The sequence below is a fragment of the Gavialis gangeticus genome, unplaced genomic scaffold (genome assembly GCF_001723915.1).
Source record: "Gavialis gangeticus isolate Ggan-Ray unplaced genomic scaffold, GavGan_comp1, whole genome shotgun sequence".
Lineage (NCBI taxonomy): Eukaryota > Metazoa > Chordata > Crocodylia > Gavialidae > Gavialis > Gavialis gangeticus.
The window spans coordinates 7,730,131-7,750,675 of NW_017728997.1; the positions used below are offsets into that span (position 1 = coordinate 7,730,131).

The 20,545-nt window shown below is 40.1% G+C and overlaps 1 protein-coding gene across 2 annotated transcripts in view; it reads right to left on the bottom strand.

Moving 5' to 3' along the window:
- Positions 1-20,545, bottom strand: part of CNTN6 (contactin 6) — a 260,433-nt gene that overhangs the window by 194,891 nt on the left and 44,997 nt on the right. For both annotated transcript variants that reach the window (XM_019504720.1, XM_019504719.1), the window contains exon 2: positions 9,126-9,260. In XM_019504720.1, coding sequence (XP_019360265.1) covers positions 9,126-9,180 — 55 coding nt within the window. In that variant the 5' untranslated portion in view covers positions 9,181-9,260. The remainder of the gene's footprint in view (positions 1-9,125; positions 9,261-20,545) is intronic.

The following is a 20,545-nucleotide window of genomic DNA, read 5'->3' on the forward strand; positions in this document are numbered from 1 at the left end:
TTTTTTTTTTTTTTTTCTAGCTATTTGTCATCGCAAAATAAGCAGAATTCTTCTCATGTTCTCAGTTTACATGGTAAGATTATGGCTTCAATAAATTTGTCTTCAGTAGAGCTATAAAAGTGTCCAAAAGAGAAGAAACCATTTTCAAGCATATGGCTGTGCTACATGCTATAGACAAGATACAGTATTTACAAAATTGTATTTGGCTGGAACCAAAAAAAGTAATTCTCCAAGTCTTTCCAACTTCAGAGTGAGAAGTAGAAGGAGGGTTTTAAATGTTAAGGTTGTCTTGCATGCCATCTAGTAGATGGTCTGAGCCAGTTTGCAGAACCTGAAGATGAGCACAACCCCACAGGGAACAGAAGAGATGCTTTTTTTCTCACAAAATAATTGTCAAAAATGACACGTTTTGCAGGACCACAGTAACTTTCATGGGGAGTCATTTCCCAGGCTTGTGGTGGAATTTCTCCTCTTCCACAGTGCCCTGATGGTCAAGATCCTCCTCTGGGATGTGGAACGCTCAGGCATAAATCCCTTCTCCAATAAATTATTTAATTCTTAATACACAAAGGAATAGTCCAAAAAAGGAATGAAAAGCACAAACCCAGAAATATCCAATAGACTGGGTTAAGGTTGAGCTTTGATCAGTTTGGGCCACTACATTTTAAAAAGGATTTAGAGAAACTCAAGGTGGCCCAGACGCAAGCAATAAAATGATGAAAGATAATGTAATTCAAACCACATGAGGAAAAGCAGGTGGAAACAAGTATGCTAAGTTTGGAGAAAGGGAGATTAAGAAGGGACGTTACTTCAGTTCTCATGTATTTGAAAGACTTCCATTAAGAAGAAACATTGTTCTCCTTGCCCCAGAAGGCAGGGCATGGGCCAGTGGATGGTAGTAAGGTAGATTTAGGTCATATCTCAGGAGAAATTTATAAATGGTAAAACCATGGAGCAACATGCCTAGGGAAGTTGTGGCATCTTCTTCACTGGATATTTTCAAGAAGATGCTGAATTGGCAACTCTTTGGACTGATTCAGGGCATCAGAACAGAAGACCCCTGAGGTCCCTTCCAACCTTATGAATTTATGAATCTGTATAAGGGAATGGTAGAGCAGGAAACTTCTATTTACCCTAACCACCAAACTGCTGGCTGTTCCTGAGACGCTGTCTCTTTCCTTGGACCTCGTTAGGGCCTTGTCACACCTTACACTGAGCCGCGCAAATGTTGAGTTTGGAGCAGTCCCACCCTTAGTCTACAAACCTTCTCTGACTGTCCCCCACTGCACAGCTGTGAATTGCCACTCGAGGCCTGGTGAACAGAGGAAGGACTACGATCTGTATCTGTGAGTTCCCACTACAGGGCTGGTGAGCCAGGACAGGCTTTTAGCTCGGCTCTATGGGTGGAGGTGTGAGAGATCCTGGGACACAGGAGGACTTCAAGTTGGGTGGCACATCTGCGTGGTGTGGTTGCACCTTTATGGAACAGGAGCTGGGAGTACAGATCAGAGATAATTCTGTCCTGGATTGGTGTAAATTTGAGCCACACAATGAGCGCTTAAAACCACTTTTAAGGAGTTAAATGTTCAGATAATCCAGTGATTAAGGGCTCCAGGTGCCACCCAAAATTACCATGCAACAAGGCTATTGCATATTAATTTTTACAAGGGACCTGGAGATCTTAGTCCCTGGCTTGTCAGCACACTTATACCTGACACTCGTTTTAAACACACTTTACATGGCTTAAAGTTATGCCACTCCAGAGTAGGTTTATCACTGATCCATGTTACCCAGCTCTTGTTCCATTAATGTGTGGCTGCTCCTCACAGGTGAGTCACCCAAGCTGCAATACTCCAGTATCCCAGGATGCAGTATTCCCTCCTTTACCCTTCTGTTTTGTGTGGACAAACTTTCTACCCCCTCAACTCTACTGCTGGGGGGTTGGCACCAAGACAACTCCTTCTCCTGTCTATGGGGTTATGACTTTTTCACCCTCAGGAGTTCAACTGTGTCCCAAAAGCCTAGTGAGTATATGCCAGCTAGCCATGACACAGCACAAACATGTCCAGGACTGGGGTATATGGTGGAGGGTGAGAATAAGGGGCTGGATCATCTTAAATTCCCCATCCTTGGAATTCCCCATCACCATTTGCTACCACCTTTACTTGTAGGAAATAAGGAAATGTTTGGAAAGCAATGGGATGAGTCTAATTTTAGCTAACCTAGCTACACTTAGATTTTCATGATATCAGCTCAGATTTGTTTTAATTTATTTTTTCCATTTTGGGAAATAGAAGAAGTCTTAAAATATTTTAAACAGTTAATCATCTATGAGTTTCTGCTCCTTGGCATAGATAATGCAGTGCAATTGCATTTTGTTTGAACTTGCCTCATACAAAAATGAAAGCATTAAATTACCCTTAAAGTTTAAAAAGGGTATTTGCTACAGGTTAAGAAACCTTTTCTAGGGAGAAATAGTGTGATCTGATATAAAACAAAAGATATGTAAAATTCACTCTATAGAAAATATTTCTCCACATGTAGAGTAAATTATTAGAGAGATCATGAAGTAATATTCAGGTAAGTCGCTTAAAAGTCAGGTTGGATTTTCAGGCTATAGAATTCGATTATATCCTAGCCTCACATAGCAAGCCTACAGCTGAACAGAAACCTCCAGTAATGACTTCCATGAATTCTAGTATGCTTCACTTAACTTAAAAGACTGCAAATAAAATCTTTCTGACAGATAAATCAATGCAGCCTAAAATTTAAAAATGAATGGACCCTCAAAGAAGCATCTATGCTCTTTTTCACCATATGTTTGTGCACTAAAGGGAGTGCACAGTAGGTGGGAGAGCTTTCTTGAAAATGAACTGTAAGCAAAGATTGATCATAAAGTTGACTGTAACTTTGTTACACAATTTTAAATGAACTGTCCTCTGCATGTTCAGCTTGCTGTGCTTTGGTGTCTTTGTGGAAGTGCAGACACTCCATGTCATTGTTTTATCAATCTGTTTCCCGTGTTTTTGTGGGGAAGGAGGTAGAGAGTTGTGTTTTACATGCATAATGTTTGACCTGTGATGAGCACTTTCAAAAATCCAACCCACCTGATCTTCAAACTTCAGGGTTTATTTTCCTGATGGAAATGAATGGTAAAACTTCCAAAGAATTCATTGAAGCGTTAAATGATGAGTAGTTTTGAAAATCCCACTCGCAAACAATCAGTTTCAAAAGACACTCACTGAGGGGGGATCAGCAGGCACTGGGGGCGTCCCTGTTCCCCCGAGCGCCACAAGGAGTGACCAGGAACAATGGTCACAAGCTGGCGGAGGGAAGGTTTAAGTTGGACATCAGGAGGCGCTACTTCACAGTCAGGGCGGCTAGGGTCTGGAACCAGCTTCCAAGTGAGGTGGTGCAGGCTCCCACCCTGGGGGTTTTTAAGAGGAGGTTGGATGAACACCTTGCTGGGGTCGTTTGACCCCAGTGCTCTTCCTGCCATGGCAGGGGGCTGGACTAGATGATCTGCTCAGGTCCCTTCCAACCCTAGAAACTATGAAACTATGGATGGCATTATTGGTGGTCTACTTACCTTTATATGGCCTTCGTTACCACAAAATGTAATTGCTATGTATGTCCTCTCCTCCTAACCCTTGTGGGACTGGTGGGTCCGAACTAACTCCCAAGTTTATTGAAAGACTTCCTTTAACTTTAGTAAGAAGTTGACCTCAATCTTAACTTTCACCCAAATTCCCTGAGTCTGTTCACTTCATCCCAAGAGCATCCTGTTATATACTACATTCAGGGCTGGGTTATGACAGGGTGGGCCCTAAGGTAGAGGTTGCCAACCTTTCAATGCTGCAGCATGGCAAACTGCAGACTGGAAGCAGCCGTGGCCCAGCAAAGTGCAGACCACAGTCTGGCTGCTGGCCAGGCTCCTAGCTGCCAAAGGAACTGTCTGCAGCTCCCCAAGGCCCCCAGGACCCTAGGTAAGGCTGCTGGGGCCAGCACACCATACCCATGGTAACTGGCCTCACACCAGAGGGTGCATGCCACAGGCATTTCCCGGGGACAAGTAGTAGTGGCACAAGGTATGCAGCTGCTTCTTGTCCCTGGGGAAACAAACATCCGTGCTCATGTGAACACAGCCACAGGGCACTTCCCCCATGCATTTGCTGAGCCCCAAATACCAGTGGCATAAGTATGTGTTGCTGCTTTTTGCTTCTGTGCACGCCCTTGTGTGTGGGGTTCACTGTGGGGCAAAATGTACCCCTGCAGGGGAACTGTTGTTTCCCCACTTCTCCCAGGTCCTGCCATGCTAGAACACCTAAAGAAGTGGAGATGCTTTGGCCAGCCTCCAGTTTCTCTGTTGCATGCTCCTGGAGTGTACACTGCACTGTTTTGTTTTGTTTTTGTATTTATTTATTCATTTGTTTGTTGGTTTGTTTGTTTATTTTTCAGCTTTTTTTTGAATACCAGGAGTTCCCAGTATTAAATTTTGGTGAACGATTGCACGTGCATGCTCAGACACTCCCTCAGAGTAGTAGCGCACTATGGTTCTGGTGGAAAAAGACAGATAAAGTGAAATGGCATTAAAATTAGGACTGTGGGCCACGTTCCATATGAATGCCACTAAACAGCCAGTGAAAATAAACATGGCCTGTATGGATCTTTCTCTGTGTGTTTTTAAGACTAGTTTTGCTGCTTCTTAAAAACCCAACTGTCTGAAATCACCCTTGGGAAAACCCATTAACATCAGACCAGAGTACCTGTGCCAGTGGTCACCCATCCATTCCTAGACACGAGCACAGTGATTCCTTCAGTACCTTGGGAAAGCTCAAACCTTGATGTAGTTGTTTTCAAGGTGCTTGGGGTTCTGGCCATCTCTGGTGGGGTCAGGTGACTCCTCTTTAAAGTCTACATCAACTTCAGGTTGTCTCTTTGCAAATATAGTCTTCTTCAAATGTGAGGAAAAGAGCTGAATTTTAGGATGCATCAGAAGTGGAGAAAAAATTCTCATTTAAATAATCTTCCCAGCTGTCCCAGAAAAGGATGTCTCATAGTTCATAGTAGGTAGGGTCAGAAGGGACCTGATCATCAAGTCAGACCCTCTGCCATGGGCAGGAAAGAGTGCTGGGGTCAAAGGACCCGGGCTAGATGATTATCTAGCCTCCTTTTGAAGACCCCCAGGGGAGGAACGAGCACTATTTCCCTTGGAAGTTGGTTCCAGATCCTAGCCACGCGATCTGTAAAGTAGTGTCTCTCTGATATCTAGCCTGAATCTACTCTCAGTCAATTTATGGCCGTTATTCCTCATTACTCCTGGTAGCGCTCGGGGGAACAGGGAATCTCCCATTGCCTGCTGGTCCCCCTTGGCCAGTTTGTAGACAGCCACCAGATCCCCTCTCAGCCTTCTCTTGTGGAGGCTGAAGAGGTTCAGGTCCTGTAGCCTTCGCTCGTAGGGTCTGCCTTGGCCCCCTCATCTCATCAGTAGCCAATCCATTTTGGAAGTCATTTTCAGAAAAGCAACTCTCAAGGTCAGCATTTCCCAAAGTCCTGTGAACTTCCATTTCCTCTGTCAGAAACCTGATTTTTATCATTCTCTGGCTCATCAGCAAACCTCCAAATGTCTTCTCATATTCAGAGGTGCCTTAGCATTTCCAGGCTAGACTAGTTCATCCCCACCCATTATGGCTAGAAATAGCAAAGATGTCACTTGTCTTAAAATATATGGTCTGCTGTTCCATTCCTTAAGGTGCTGTTATGCTAACAATAAATCTACAAGAGACTGTAGGCAGTATGTGGGATGTGATGTACTCAATATTCATCATGTGGTGACCCCAAGGAGTATCAGGACATTTTACTGCAGGAAATTTCTCTCTCCACTTTAACAGCTTGAAAATGATGGGCCAAAAGTCATCCCACGAGGATGCAGCTACATCTTTTATTGAATTTCCTCCAATAAGCCAGAACATATTTTAAAATATTATTTCATTCTCACTCCCAAAAGTCAGGGTTGGCAAACTTTGACCTTTAATGTATATACTGTGGATGGTTAATTTATATTTTTTGTGGTGGTGGATGGAAGCAAGAGAGGGTAACTTAGCCCTCAATGGAAGAAGACTGTGGTTTAACTTCCATGCATCATGGGATAAAAGGATGTACATTGGCAGTACTAGACTCCCAGTAAAGCCCTACCCGCCTTTTACTTTGGCACTTTGCCCCTATGGTCATACCCTTATCTATAAGACCTTCTTATGTCTCTTGTGGCTGGAAATTTTCCTACACTGTGAATACAGAATAAAGCCTAGAAACAGAAACACAATGTCCATTTTTCTATTACAATAAGCTTTTTAAGATTCTGTCTAAATTCTTAATCTAGAAATTGAATGTGCATTCTTAATGCATTAATATCAAGAGACATTTGGATTTCAACAATACTGGCAAGAAACAGCTGCCACGCATCGTTAAAACAAATATATAGAATTTAAAATAATGATCTCTGAGTTCATCTTCATCATCCTTTTTGCCTGTGGGGCTGCTTTTAGATCAGAGTATCTCATTTAAATAGCAATGGGCTCTAAAAAAAATTCTAATCTGTTCCATCACTCTGCCACTGCACATTCGTACATTTTATTTTATTTTATTCTATTCTATTCCTTTCGGCAATAGCAAATGTCTTGTTGAACCACAAAAAAGTCCTCTTCAGGAGAAAGTAAAGGGAACACTTATTTTGCTGTGTCAGATGTGTGATTCTCAGGAAAATATAGAGAGGGAATTTTTAATTTTCAGATATTTGGATTAAAATGTTATTTGCAATAATGCCCAACTCTCACGTAATTCTTTTCCTCTTCAGACCTTTGCAAGGTAAGTATCAGTATCCCCATTTTATAAGGGAAACTGAGATACCAAGTGACTCACCCAGCAATCCAGTGTCCCAGTACCCAGTCCAGTGCCCTTACTGTCCTTGCTAATGGATATATTAATTTTGGTGTTCCACTCCTTTGCTTCAGTTGTGTACCAATGTGACTCCAATACCTTCCATCACAAGTCCTGATCATGGCCATGAAGATTTCAGACCAGAACTTCACTTGGTGAAACCTGTTAGAATTCCACTCAAATCAATGGTGCTGTGCTGAATTTTATCAGCTGAGAATCTTGCCATTCAAATATTCGGCCATACTGGCCTACTCTCGTTCTAGTTGCTGGAAATTCTTGCCAGACATTTAAACAACAGTAGAAGCAGACCAAATGTGCTGCAATATCTATGTATGGGTGAACCTGCTGTCTTTTATTAGACCAACTTAAATAAAAGATATCAGATTCACCCAAAGAACCTTGTCTGCCTATGTCCTTAGACCACCATGGCTATACCCTACACCCTTGTATTATCTATCGGATTTAGTCGTTACTTAGATTACACAGAACTCTTGTGCCTGTGATCTCCTGGCAATCATTTTCAATTGTTTTTAAGTCTTTCATCCATCTTTTTAAGGTCTTCAGAAAAATGAGTATGGCAGCATAATACAACACTCTGTGGGTCCTTTAACACTCAATATTGTTCAAATTACTGTGTTTTCCTTTAAAGGGTGATGTTATTACAAGAAAAATGTAGATGACAATACATTTGACTCATTGAGGAATAGTGACAACTTTGTGGAAATACCGATAAAAGCAAGGAAAGGAATATTTGGAATTTAAATAATTCAAGCAGAACAAGAACCATCCTACACTAGTGATAAAATGAGTCTTAACTGATGTAGATTTGGAACTGGGTGACCACTGATGTGTAGTGATGCCTCTGAAAGTCTCCAGTGGTGGGAGCAATAGTTGTAAGGGGAACAAAGCTTTCTCCCCGCCCCCATCTCATAGACACTGTTTCTAAATACCAGCACAGTTAAAGACTAGTAAGGAAGGGAGGTGACCATCCTAGGAGGAAGATCTACACATCTGGTGTGAGTTGAACTTGAGATAGGAGCTCATAGCACTATTTTTTTCTGCCTAATTTGTTCCTTGACAGAAAATGGAACTACTAGAATTGAGTTTGAGTCCTGAGTCTTCCTCTTCCACTTGAGCACATTCAGACTCTATTGAGGGTTATTTGTGAAGAGAAAAAGAGAGGGCTGGCTAGTGGCTAATGGATCGGTGAGTACTCAAGCTGTGCAACAAACAGAAAACTTAAAGAAGAGATAAACAACAGCTTGCAATTATTTTTAATGTGCTATATTTGCACCAAACTGAGGGACTCCTTCCAGTTATAATGAAATGCTTAACATGTAGCCATTTTTTTGAAGCAGGCAGTGATCTGCTTTAATGGACACAAGCATTACTGAAATTCTAAAATGTTAGATTTTTACATAAAGTCTATTAGATAAAATTTAATTTGGATTAATTTTTATTTTATTTTAAAATGCTTTCTCATGTTTCAGGCTGTGTCATCTTCTGTACATTCTTATTTTCAACTACTGCTGCTGAGTCATGCATTATATAATTAATTTAAGCAACATTTGAGATTCCTCTAATATAATTTCATTGTAAGTATATTACTAACAGGCCAATTTTTAAAAGTTCAATACAGTAATTATAGACAAAAGTCAGGCAAAGGTTGCATTTAAGTCCCAAGCCTGTGCCTTTCAAAGTCGATGGAAATTTTGGAGATGACTTTAGTGAGAAAAGGATCACAGCCTTAACCAGACCCTCCAAACGAAGAGCTGCAAAGAAGATGCAAATTGTTTGGTTAATGGACGTTAAAGATCAGAAGTGGGCATGACCATTTGCACATTTACAGATGCACACTGAATGAAAATCTGAGTGAACAGACAATCTTCTGCAAATTGTAAAATTGTCACACACTTCCCATGATACGTAATTTTCATGCATTTTCTTTTTAAATCCTATGGTTTCAAATGTATGATACAAGCTAACCTCCAAGTTACTCTTGTGATTTTGCAGTTCATAGGGAGCAGTGTGTATTACTTAACAGGAAAGCATTTCCTAATGAAAAGCTGGTTAGTCACTTGTTCATGCAAATAGAACCATTAATTTTCATAATTACTTCTCTTTTTTAAAAAAGAATTATGCTACTGATATATTTATCAATCACAAACTGTACTAATGGAACATTTTACCTGTGTTGCAGCTCATGAATGGCAGCAGAATTACTAGTTTCCATAGCAACATCATCTCCGTTTTCCAAGGTCAAAAATTCCTCCCATCCAATCAGCAGAGAATAAAATGTATCTTCCAGTCACTACTTATATGTTCTGTAAAAAAACAGTAAGACATATTGGGTCATTAAAAAAAAAAAAAAAAAAAAAAAAGGTAAAACACGTGCAAGACTAATATTTCCCATATGGTACAGCCACTTTTTGTTCTATCATTGGAGAGTCTGACTCTAAAAATGGAATGACTGGCCTGAGGGGAGCGTCTCCAGTATCAGGATGATCCTCAGCTGGCATAGAAATCAGGGAAGCTGTAATACCAATCCACCCCTAGACATAACAAGAAGAGACCAGAGGGCAAGAGGCATAATCAGGATGTGATATGGTGAAATAGGGTGTTGGTCTATATAGGCTTAAGATAAAGCGTTACTCAGCCACGGAGCATGACCATCATGCTTATGTTTATGCGTTTCCTTTCATCTACAGTAGGTCTTGCAACTTGTACTTACATAACGTTTCTACTTCTTGCATTGAGTTTGTGATCTGCTGTGCCTACCCAGTCCCACTTGGCCTCTTGCCAAACCAGTGCTATTCCCTGTTCTCTAGTTGCACATTTGATTTTTTTTTTTTTCCTTCCTGAGGAATAGACCTCACACCTGTCTTTGCCGAGTTTCATTTTGTTGCTTGTAGCCCAGTTTTGAATTTTAATCCTATTTGCAACCCCTCCCAGTTTTTTTTCGTCTGAAACTTAGCTCTTTTCCCCTGTATCCAAGTCATCAATAAATATGTTAAAACAACCATGGGACCCAGAACAGACGCTATAGAAATCCACTTGAGACATCCTGCCAGTTTGATGTCAATCCATTCATACTTACTCTTTGCTTAAAGTTACTTAAAAACCACGATTAAGCTAATTATTTTGGCAAATGTTATACTGGCAACTCAATCAAGTTTTTAAGAGAGACCCAAGTGTATCTTCTTGGTTTTTCCCCAGGTTTTATGAGTGTAATGGAAATTGCAAATATAGAAGAAATAACTTTGGGTAAAAATGAAGGGTTTTATATATAGTCCCCCAAAAGGCCCAACCCTCAATCTGGGTCATACTCAAAGGCTCAACCCTCAGTTTTTAGATGGATTACTTAAGAAGCTTTTGAAGTCAGTGTATGAACATCTCAGAAACACGATGAGCAAGTTTAGAGTTTCTTCTACCCTTGAAAAGAACCCTCCACCAGGTTGTAGGACCTGGGATCATTCAAGGCAGCAGATCTACCTTTTATGTGATCCATTGTCAAATCAACGGGAACAACTGGGAACTATACCAATAGCAGAATCATAACTCTCACAATTAAGGTAAAAGCAATATCATATACTATCTAAAAAATCAATTTTTTGTGAAGGGTTATTCTTCAGAAATGAAACATGTTTCCCCCAGGGTTTACATAACAATTTGCTCTAATTTCCTCTGACACATCAGCCAATGTATGATGAATTAAATCAAGAAAAAAAATATCAGTTTGGCCTTTACTCCCAAAGGGCAAACTCATAATTTACTGTTGGAATCAGCTCATAAAAAAGCTGAAACCAGAAAGCAGTTGATAAAGTGGGACTATCAAATTATAAACCCATTCTAGATCTTTTACGTGCTGAAAATTGTCCACTGACAAATTAGGTTTATAGTTCATACTCAGGGTCTAATTTTCCTCTCACTCACCCCATTTTAGCCCAGCATATTTCAGGAAAGCTTCTCTTGATTTATAACTATGCAAGCAAGAGATAAGGATTTTGATACTGGGTGTTCAGTACTTTGAAAAATGAGCCCTCTTCATCTGGAGTCTACACATGGACTTGAGAGTCTAATGTTAATGCATTTTTAAAAGCTTGACCTAAAAGGATTGCAGATAAACTCAGTACAGAAAGTACCTGAGTTTCCATTGCTTATGGTATTATATATCATTTGCATCTGTGCACAGCGAGCGTAAAAATGTTGCCAAATCAGTGTTTGTCCTCAGCATTTTTCACCTATCTTCCAACCAATTTCACCTAACATTTAGGCCCAACACTAATTTTCTTTTCCTAACAGTTCTTAGGATCTGAAAAGAGAGGATTAACATGGATTTAAGAGGATAAAAGTCATTTATCTTGCAGCCTTCTCTATAAATTCTAGGGTAGATTTCGTATAATGAAGTTTAGGCTCTATTTTGTGTGTGGAGGTGCAATGTCTATGTGTTTGTATATGCTCGCGTGCAGCAGAGGGAAGACAATGGATATATAATCTGTGTCAGGGTTTGGTAGCATGGCAGTCCTCCAGTGGAGTGAAAGTTTACAGGTAAATAATTTAATATATTTGTGACTTGACTGAAAAATATTCATGCTGAATTTGGTGAACAGTTTTGTCTTAAAAACAGAAATCCAAAGGTTGGTGAGCCATTTTCAAATTAAAATGCTTTGAAGCTAGGTTTTAGGATGAAATTCAACCCCCGTTAAAGGAGAAATTTTATAAAGGTCAAAAATGAAACAATGTGCTCCTCCTCCCTCGAGTAATTCTGAATCAGCAAACTGAAAAATTAATTAGGGCCTTGTTACATGTTACATGGTGAGCCACACGCAGATGTTGATCAGCTTAGTGCTAGCTTGCAGCCACACCTTCAGTTTGAGAAGCACATCTGTGGGGAGTAGCCACAACGTAAGGGAACAGGAGCTGGGTTCCTGGTTTTCACTGATTTAAGAAAATCTTTAATTTAAGAAAATCCCCAATTTTCAGTTAGAAAAAAAAAAAGGCACCTCAAATCCACATTTTTCCATGATTTAGATGAAACACCACTAATATATATTTAGTGGTGTTTCATTTTAATCATGGAAAAAATATGGATTTGGGGTGACTTTTTTTAACCGAAAACCAGGATCGGTTAAAAAAAATCGGATCACCGAAAACCAGGCAACTTTTTTTTAATAAAAAACCAGGATCCCTGGTTATGTGGATCAATAAATAATCTTGCCCTGGAGTGACATAACTTTGAGTCACATAATGAGTGCTTTAAGCCACTTCAAGGAGTTAATGTGCTGGCAATCCAGGGGTTAAGAGCTCCAGGAGGTACCCAAATTAACGTCTAACAAGGCCCTTATCTGAACTATTCCAGTGGGAGTTATTCCCTCCTCACACGCTGAGGATGTATCGCACACTAAGATGGTAGAAATTATTTTTGAGAAGGCAACACAGCCAGTTCTGCATGCTGACACTGAGATGAAACTTCTGTCCTCCTTCCACAAGTCCCCCAATCTGATGGAGCTCCTCATTGCCTCCAGCTCTGCATAATACACAGAGTTGGTCCTTAGAAATTACTTCAGGGCCCAGTTATGCCACAGTTAAGGTCAGGGGCAAAATTTCTCTAAGCTTGCTTTGGGAAACTTTGTAATGCCATATACCTCTGGATTGAATGCCTCATTCTTCTTCTGTAGGCTGAAGTCTAAGTCCACTTCGCAACTACATGTTATTACTTTTTAACTTTTAAACTAACAGAGTTGAGTACTAATCTATGGTAATAAACATATACGGCTTCCGATTTCTAGAAATCAGAGACCTAGGTTGTTTTGCTGAAATGTGGCATGATACCTATTTAAATGATAGCTACACACAAGTTTTTTGCAATGGAGATACAAGCTCATGCTGCTGTTGATAGCAAGAACATCTTTCCAATGAGCCTGGCACTCATAAAAGCTAAAGATATCTACTGAAAGATTACCGTCCCACTTCAAACCCACAAGTTACTGGACATGATAATAAAGGGTTGTTGTTTTTTTTAACTCTATTTTCTTTAAGAAACAAAACTATGTTACTTATTTAAATTCTGACAGACACAAACACCTAACTGGCAAGCAGGTACTTAATAATTTTTACAACAGCTTTCCAACAGCAGCTTCCATGGGATTATTTACTGTCAAACTAAATCAAGACTAAATGAAAAAAACCTGAAATATTTATGGCATGAGAAAATCTGGTTCAGACTAGAAACCCCAGTCTGGCATTAAATCAGGCAATGCAACAAGATAAATTGTGCCATCATACTCTTTGTTTTCTGGATGTAACACTATCACTTATTATAATTGTTATGCCATACTTTGAAACAGTCAGTCTAGATAGATGGATAGAAAACACAGTATGTTAAATATGATCATGGTGGAAACGCCACATTTTCCCACAGAAATACTGATTCCATGTCCATTTGTCAACAGCATGTAATTTATACAAATATGTTTGCTACAGAAGTAGTCAGCATCATTTTTTGCTGCTTTCCCATTAGAGCAAAGAAATTGGTGGGAAAGAATTCACTCATCCGATATCTTTTTTTAGCTGTCACTTACTTCTTGTCGTCTTAGCAATGGTGTGGAGAAAATGCATGCCTGGGACAAATTGTTGTGTGATTGGGATAAACAGTTGCAAACTTGAGATGAATATACTATGTAGTCTGATGAGAAAAAAAAGTATCTGTAGTGGATATAAGGGAAATACCAACAATCCGGTTCTGTCTCTGTATTAACATTACATAGTAATCCTACTGCACGACTGGTCCCTTCCACGGTTTTTTTTCTGCTGAAAATAATCTGCCTAGCAGCATTGGAAATGATGAATGCATAGAGCCATATGCTTTTCAATGACTTCTTTCTTGGCATCTGGAATACTGAAGACTTGAATCCAAATTCAGGACTCACATTAGCAAATGCATTGACTTCAGTGACACTGCACCTAGTGTAATGCTGTACACAGGTGGAGAAGTCTCTTGTGACCTCCAGAGCTTGACATTTTATTTCTGTTTTCTCAGTGAAGAGGAATTTAGAAGCAGATAAGATATAGTTTCATTTATTCGTTATGATGAGATGATGTGTGTATAATGAACAGCTCAGTGCCAATATTTTATCCCCGGTTGTTTCACTGCTTAAGTTCACGTTCATATTCCTTTAAAGAAGCTTAGTAACAACATAAGTTTTTGGTGTTTTTTGCTTTTTTTTTAAGTAACGCATTTACAAATTGAAGGCTGTGCCCGAGGAAAAAGAAATGCACTTCTGGTGGCAAAGTTCTCAGGAAAATATGCAACATTTCACATCATCACAATTGTCTGTTAATTTGTGAAAGCAAAAAGAAGCCACTTGAGGTGGAAAACTGACATTTGTACTAGGGCAAAAATTGTCAGGCAATGGAAACGATGAGATGTTGTTCTTGGCTAAATTCAAGCAAATTGACAATGTTATCACAATCTTGCCACGTTCGCAGAAATAAGAACTCTTTGGCCCAGGTTTCGTGCTATTCAACACACTTTTCCTTCTCCCTGGTCAAAGTCAACAGTGATGCTAATGTGGGGTTACATTTCAGTGAGGGCCTGTTGATGAAGAGTGAGAAGGAAGTTTTAGAGAATATGAGGAAAAGAGGAATAGTTATAAGAAAGGGGACACCTAATGCTAAGAGGATATAAGCTAGGAGTGTTCTTTCTCTCTCCCCTTTTTATAGCCTCCTGTTGGACGCTTTTAATCTGAAACTGCAATTATACAGACATCTATATCACCTTTGTATTTGGCCTATTTCTTCCTTTTATATGCTTCAGCTGCCAGGTAAAAACGAAGTCTATCCCAACCAGTCTTATATTCTTGGCACACCGTTGTTCCTGATCTCTATATTGTCTCCTGAGCACCTGATCCGAAGGCATCTAATGTGAATTTTCTCATGAATGCCAATGATCTACAGCTACATTTTTCTTTTCAGACTTTTCCTCTCTGAGGCACTCTTTTCAGTCAGACTGCTTCCGAGACATCCATAAGAGGATGCATAGCAAATACTTGTAACTACTTAGAGAAACGGCAGAGGCAACCGTTTTTATTGGCTCCAGGAAAATTTACCTAGGCTGGTATACCATTTCTTATTTCAAAATTATTGAAGAATATCTTCTAGGAAAAAAACCAAACATTCCCCTTTTCTCAGCATTTTTCCTGATACACTTTTCCTCTTTCCCCATCTTGTCATACAAGGAATTGGGTCACCATTTGTTCTTTCCTTTTCTGCCTACCACTGAAGACTATTTCTAGGGAACCTGAAACTATGGCATCTTGTTTGCAATTCAAATTAGTGCATAATGGCTTGGAGATTTTTATTTTTTCTTCTAATATAGTCTCTCTTAAATGCATGTTCACAACATCTAAAAACTCACGGAGATCCATATACACCTGCTAACAAAATAAATAACTTAATTCTTTATATATCCTACGGTAGGCCCCAAAGGCCATTTTTTGTCTGTGTTTGTTGAACGTAGGTCTCTTTATCTTTCTATCATGACCGATTTCACTTGCTTTACACTAGGTGCAATATGGCTTCTCAATGGCAGTTTCACTATATTGGACATATACCTACTGACAGCTGAGGTAGATAGTTCAACACTCATTTTACTCCTGAAGTGCTGTGGGCTACATGTCATACATTTGTTTCCAAGAATTGATAGGACTTATTTTCTCTCCCTCAGCTAAACGTCTCTCTCCTTTGATAGTGAAGCCAAAATCTCAGAAGTTTACCAAAGGTCCTCTGTCCTCCCAAGATGCTACAAAAATGCCAATATCTTACTCTATTTTTCAAAAAGCATTCTTGTTATTGACTTACTGTTTTGATAAAAATGTTTTATTTCCAGGGGGAATGGAAGATACAATACAGGATATAGTAGATCACTAGGATTTTGAGGTATCATGTCCAAATGCGAACAGTAATATTAGGTAGGGGTTGTCTAGCTGGGCTTTGAAAGTCAGGCTGTCTTCTGTGTAATTACACACTGAAGAATTAGTGAGTTTACCTAATAGCGACCACACACACAAATTTGATAATGCACATGCAAGGTATGAATTGTGCAAATGAGCACTAGCTTTCTGTGTTGTTATAAGTACATTTACAAGTAGTCTGTGCACGCAAAATTATGCCTGAATAGTCACAATTATGTATAACTAAACCACAGAAAGAACTGAAGTTGCAGTTTGTTATTGTCGCTGTGCTTAACACAATTGTATGAAAAGAAAAAAAAGCACACTTTTTTTTCCAGTTTGACAATAATGCAACACACTAGTGTTTATAACGGTAAACTACTTAAGTAATAAGTCATAATGAATAGCTGTTGTAATATAGTCATAGCCCTTGGGCTTAACCAAGCCTTAGGAAAAACACACTAAAGGTACAGTTATCTTATAACAGCCGTGTTCTTTGAAGTTGATTTACTAGTACTTTGATTTTTTCAGTTTATACTCAGCATGCAATGGCAGTAATCATTCTGAAAGGATTGTCTCTTGGGCAAAATAAAAATTTGCTTCACATACTCAGATTTCAATATCACCGGCAATATTTTTCTATAACTTAGAAGACTCAGACACATTAATTTCCTTTTTTTTTTTTTTCTTTTTTTCACCTAAATTCACAAACAAAGATATGATTTAGTTCAATCATCTCAATGGCATATGGGATTTTGGAAGGTAATGTTCGAGGGTCTCTCATTTTTGCTGTGGATGATGAATAAAGGCTGGGATTTTTCCCTGTGGTCGTGAAAAGTTCGTCCACAGTTGGTGTCAGTGGCTTTTATTCCTTTCTGTTGCTGAAATGACAAAGCTGGGAATTCAGGAAAAAATAGCTGGGGATTCTCTGAATATTATTATTTGCTCACTTTTTGGGTCACTGGCTGAGGGCAGCATTCCCAAGCTAACCTGGAAGCTCTTTCATGTCTAGGGGATTTCCTAAGTTTAAAACTGAAAACATTTTATTTATTTAAAATGACCAATAGGTCAAAAATCTTACGGATGCCAGGAAATGTCACTGCGGTGCTTAGTATGGGTACACCTCAATCTCTGAGAATCTCCTCAAGAAAATTCCTCTTAAAATCATTTTTGTTCTCAAATCGTATCTCTTGTTTGGTTACCAAACGTTGTACAAACCTGCTCACTTCATTGCCAAAGCCCACTGAAGTCAATAGACAGATTTTTGGCAAATTCAGTGCGTTTGGGGCTAGGTTAGGATGTTGTGGCTATTTTTTATGAAAACTTTTAAATAAATGCTGAAGACCTAACCCAAAGTCCACAGAAGATAACAGGGAGACCCAGGGGCAGGTGGTGGCAGGAGGCTGCAGAGCTGCCCAGTGTGAGCCCCCCAGGATGCCAGGTGCATCCTGCCTAGTGCTGAGCTCTAAGGGGCCCAATCCTTCCTTCTACAGAGTGCCCCTGTCCCCACTGCCCCCCACCTTCACCTGCCTGCTTATGGCTGACAGCTGGCCAGAGGCAGGAGGTGGGGCTGGGAAGAGAGTCTGTGCTGGCTTGGGTTTGCAACAGACTGGGGTGAGGCGAGTGCTAGCATGTCTCCCTGCAAGAAGAAGCTAGCAGGGTGCCACAAAGCACCTGGGATGTGGGCGGACAGTGACATAATATGAATTGATAGGAAATCTGGTACCGAAGTTTGATGTACCTGTCTAACCTAAATTGGTTAAGTTTGAGTTCACGTCGATCCAGGTCTATCTTAGACCAGGTTCTGCCATCTTTAAACCAGTCTGTGTGCAGCAAACTTCTGCCCTGCTTCTGGTTTTCGTTCACCTATACTGAACGAAAAGGTGTAATGCCTGTCCCTGGCTCCAAAGTTATGACAGTGGATGGTAGAAATTGTCATTGTATTCTATAATCTGCAGCACATGGCAGGTTCACACCTACTAGTATGAGCTCGGCTACCAAGATATTGCTTGTATAAACCCGATGGATTTCATGGAATGTGTCTACTAAAATATTCATTAATTGTCCATCTTTACCCTAAGCAATAGCAAACAGCAATACCACAGCTTTCTATTACCACTGTGCTTTCACAATAAACAGAAAATGGATTTGCCTGTGTTCCTTTTGCTAGAGGGTTCACCATCACTGCTCATTATTCGTAGCCCCTACGGTGGGCTAGTGGCCAATGCCCATTCACAAGAAGCTGCAGCAGCATTTTAATCCTGAATTACTTCTAAAGGTAATCCCCATGAAAAGCAAACACTCTTATAACCCAGCTGTGATTGTGCTCCTGTTCAAAACATATCGCTGTTTGTATCTCAATGCTCATCCAAGACAATTCCTGTGACTGGTAGAAGCTGTTGCTTCTGATATCAGTGAAATGTGTTTCCTACATTAAATTCAAAGCAGGAGCAAGTGTGACTGCCCTAGATAGTGGGTTGTTAGCCTGCAACTCTTTTCAGAAGCCAAATGGAACTGAAGTGAGGCAAAAATATAGTAATTATAGATCTTATGTTGCTTGATAGAAAGAAAAGCAGCAGCCTCACAAAAGCTTCCTAGGGCAATATGGATAACCTTAACAAAAGATTTGCAGTGGTGATAGCAGCTCTTAGTGATGTCTGCTAGAATTTCCAGCAACCGAGGAAAAGCAACACTAATTCAAGCCCTTACGTATCTGTAGGCAATACGTACACTGGTTCACCCACACATTACGTACCATTGACCTTCCGTCTCACTGCATTTTCTGAGACACAGGTCTTACAGGCATGCTAGAAGAATTAACCACAAATACAATTTTTCCATTCCACTTCACTTTGTTTGCAGTGTCAGTCTCTCACTGGGTGACACCAGTACGTATTAAGCCATGAAGACCCAGATTGTGCCTCAGGAGCATATAAATAAGACCAGTATGGTGCGGCACACTCATCATGGAAGCAGGAACAAGAAACTCCTAAACTAGAATCCCGGCTCCGACACTGAATCCCAGCTCTGACGTACCCTTAAATCAGCTGCCTCGTTTTCTCCATGTTGGTGGAAACCAGGTAAGACTCTCATGACCTATTTAATGACTTCCAAGTGGAGAGGCAAACGTGCAACCATATAAAGTGGATGGGACTGGCCAGGAAGCAGATGATAGCAAAAAACTTGGATTATGGGCTAATTCATCTCTATCATCAGGCTACATAGTATGTCATAGACAGCAATACTACACCTTGCCCTTTCTTGCTTATCTCCCTTTGCACAATGACTGACATTTGAAGATGGGGGTCCAAACTGTTCCCTGCCCACACCTACTTATGAGGAGGGAATGGCAACTCCAAATATCCCTTTTTCTCACCATACCCCAATTGTTAGCCTGGATCTCTTAGAAGCATGTATGGCCACATTAAGGCCAGCTCATTCTGCTCCTAAATAATAGTGTTGAAAGACTTATTTGCTGACAGTGTCACTGACGGTGACAGTGTAGATGAATGCGTTATTATTTTACTATTATGTACAGAAATAATGTGTTAAAAACCCAAGATGTTGGTTGAAATGGTCTGAATTTGTCTCAGAGCCTTTGAACTGGGAATATTTAACACGAGAAATATCAGAATGATAGTTGTATGTCAGTGGCTATACCCAATGGCAGCTTCGCTTATAAACTAGACCTTGTTTTGCACAAATATTTGATCTGATGGTGAGTTATGGCCATAGGACATGTCTTTGTGAGTGGCCTTCCATTGCCTGCTCAGAAAACTTTCAGGATTCAATACCAAGTGATGGACAGGCCACCATCCTAACAGCTGCAAATAGTTCAACATAAACAAGAGTTGCAATCAGATACAGAGTTTTGTGTAATTCCAGCTATTCAGTTAGAAGAGGTAGGACATTTCAGTCTGATTTTCCAAGGTTTTGATGATATTTTGGGGATTGTTTTGTTCAAACTCATGAGAGAGAACATTTTCTACAACAATCATAGAGATCGTTATGTCTAACGGTATGGACAAAGTGAACAGCAAAATAAAAAAAATATTTTTTTAGAAAAAAGTAGAGCCTAAATGTGCTGTTTTGCTTCAGTGTAGAAAAGTATCAAATTTTAATTTAAAAATACCTAATTTGTTTTCTGAATGGATTCTGAAGTGTTAAACTAACCAAAACTTAAAATAAAAAAGCAAAGGGGGGATAATTTAAAAAAAATGATAACTGATTCATTAGAGGTTCCTTAGCGGCAGGTCCTGTCAGACCAACCTGGTGGCCTTCTACGACCAGGTCACCAAATCCTTAGATGCAGGGGTAGCAGTGGACATGGTCTTCCTGGACTTTTCGAAGGCCTTCGACACTGTCTCTCACCCCATTCTCATTAAAAAACTGGGGGACTGTGGTGTCGACACCCACACAGTCAAACAGGTCACCAACTGGCTGGAGGGCCGCACCCAGAGTGGTGGTGGACAGGTCATTTTCGACTTGGAGGGATGTGGGCAGTGGGGTCCCCCAGGGCTTGGTCCTTGGGCCCGCACTGTTCAACATCTTCATCAGTGATTTGGACAAGGGGGTGAAAAGCACCTGTTCAAATTTGCTGATGACACTAAGATGTAGGGGGATGTGGGCATGGTAGAAGGAAGGAATAGGCTGCAATC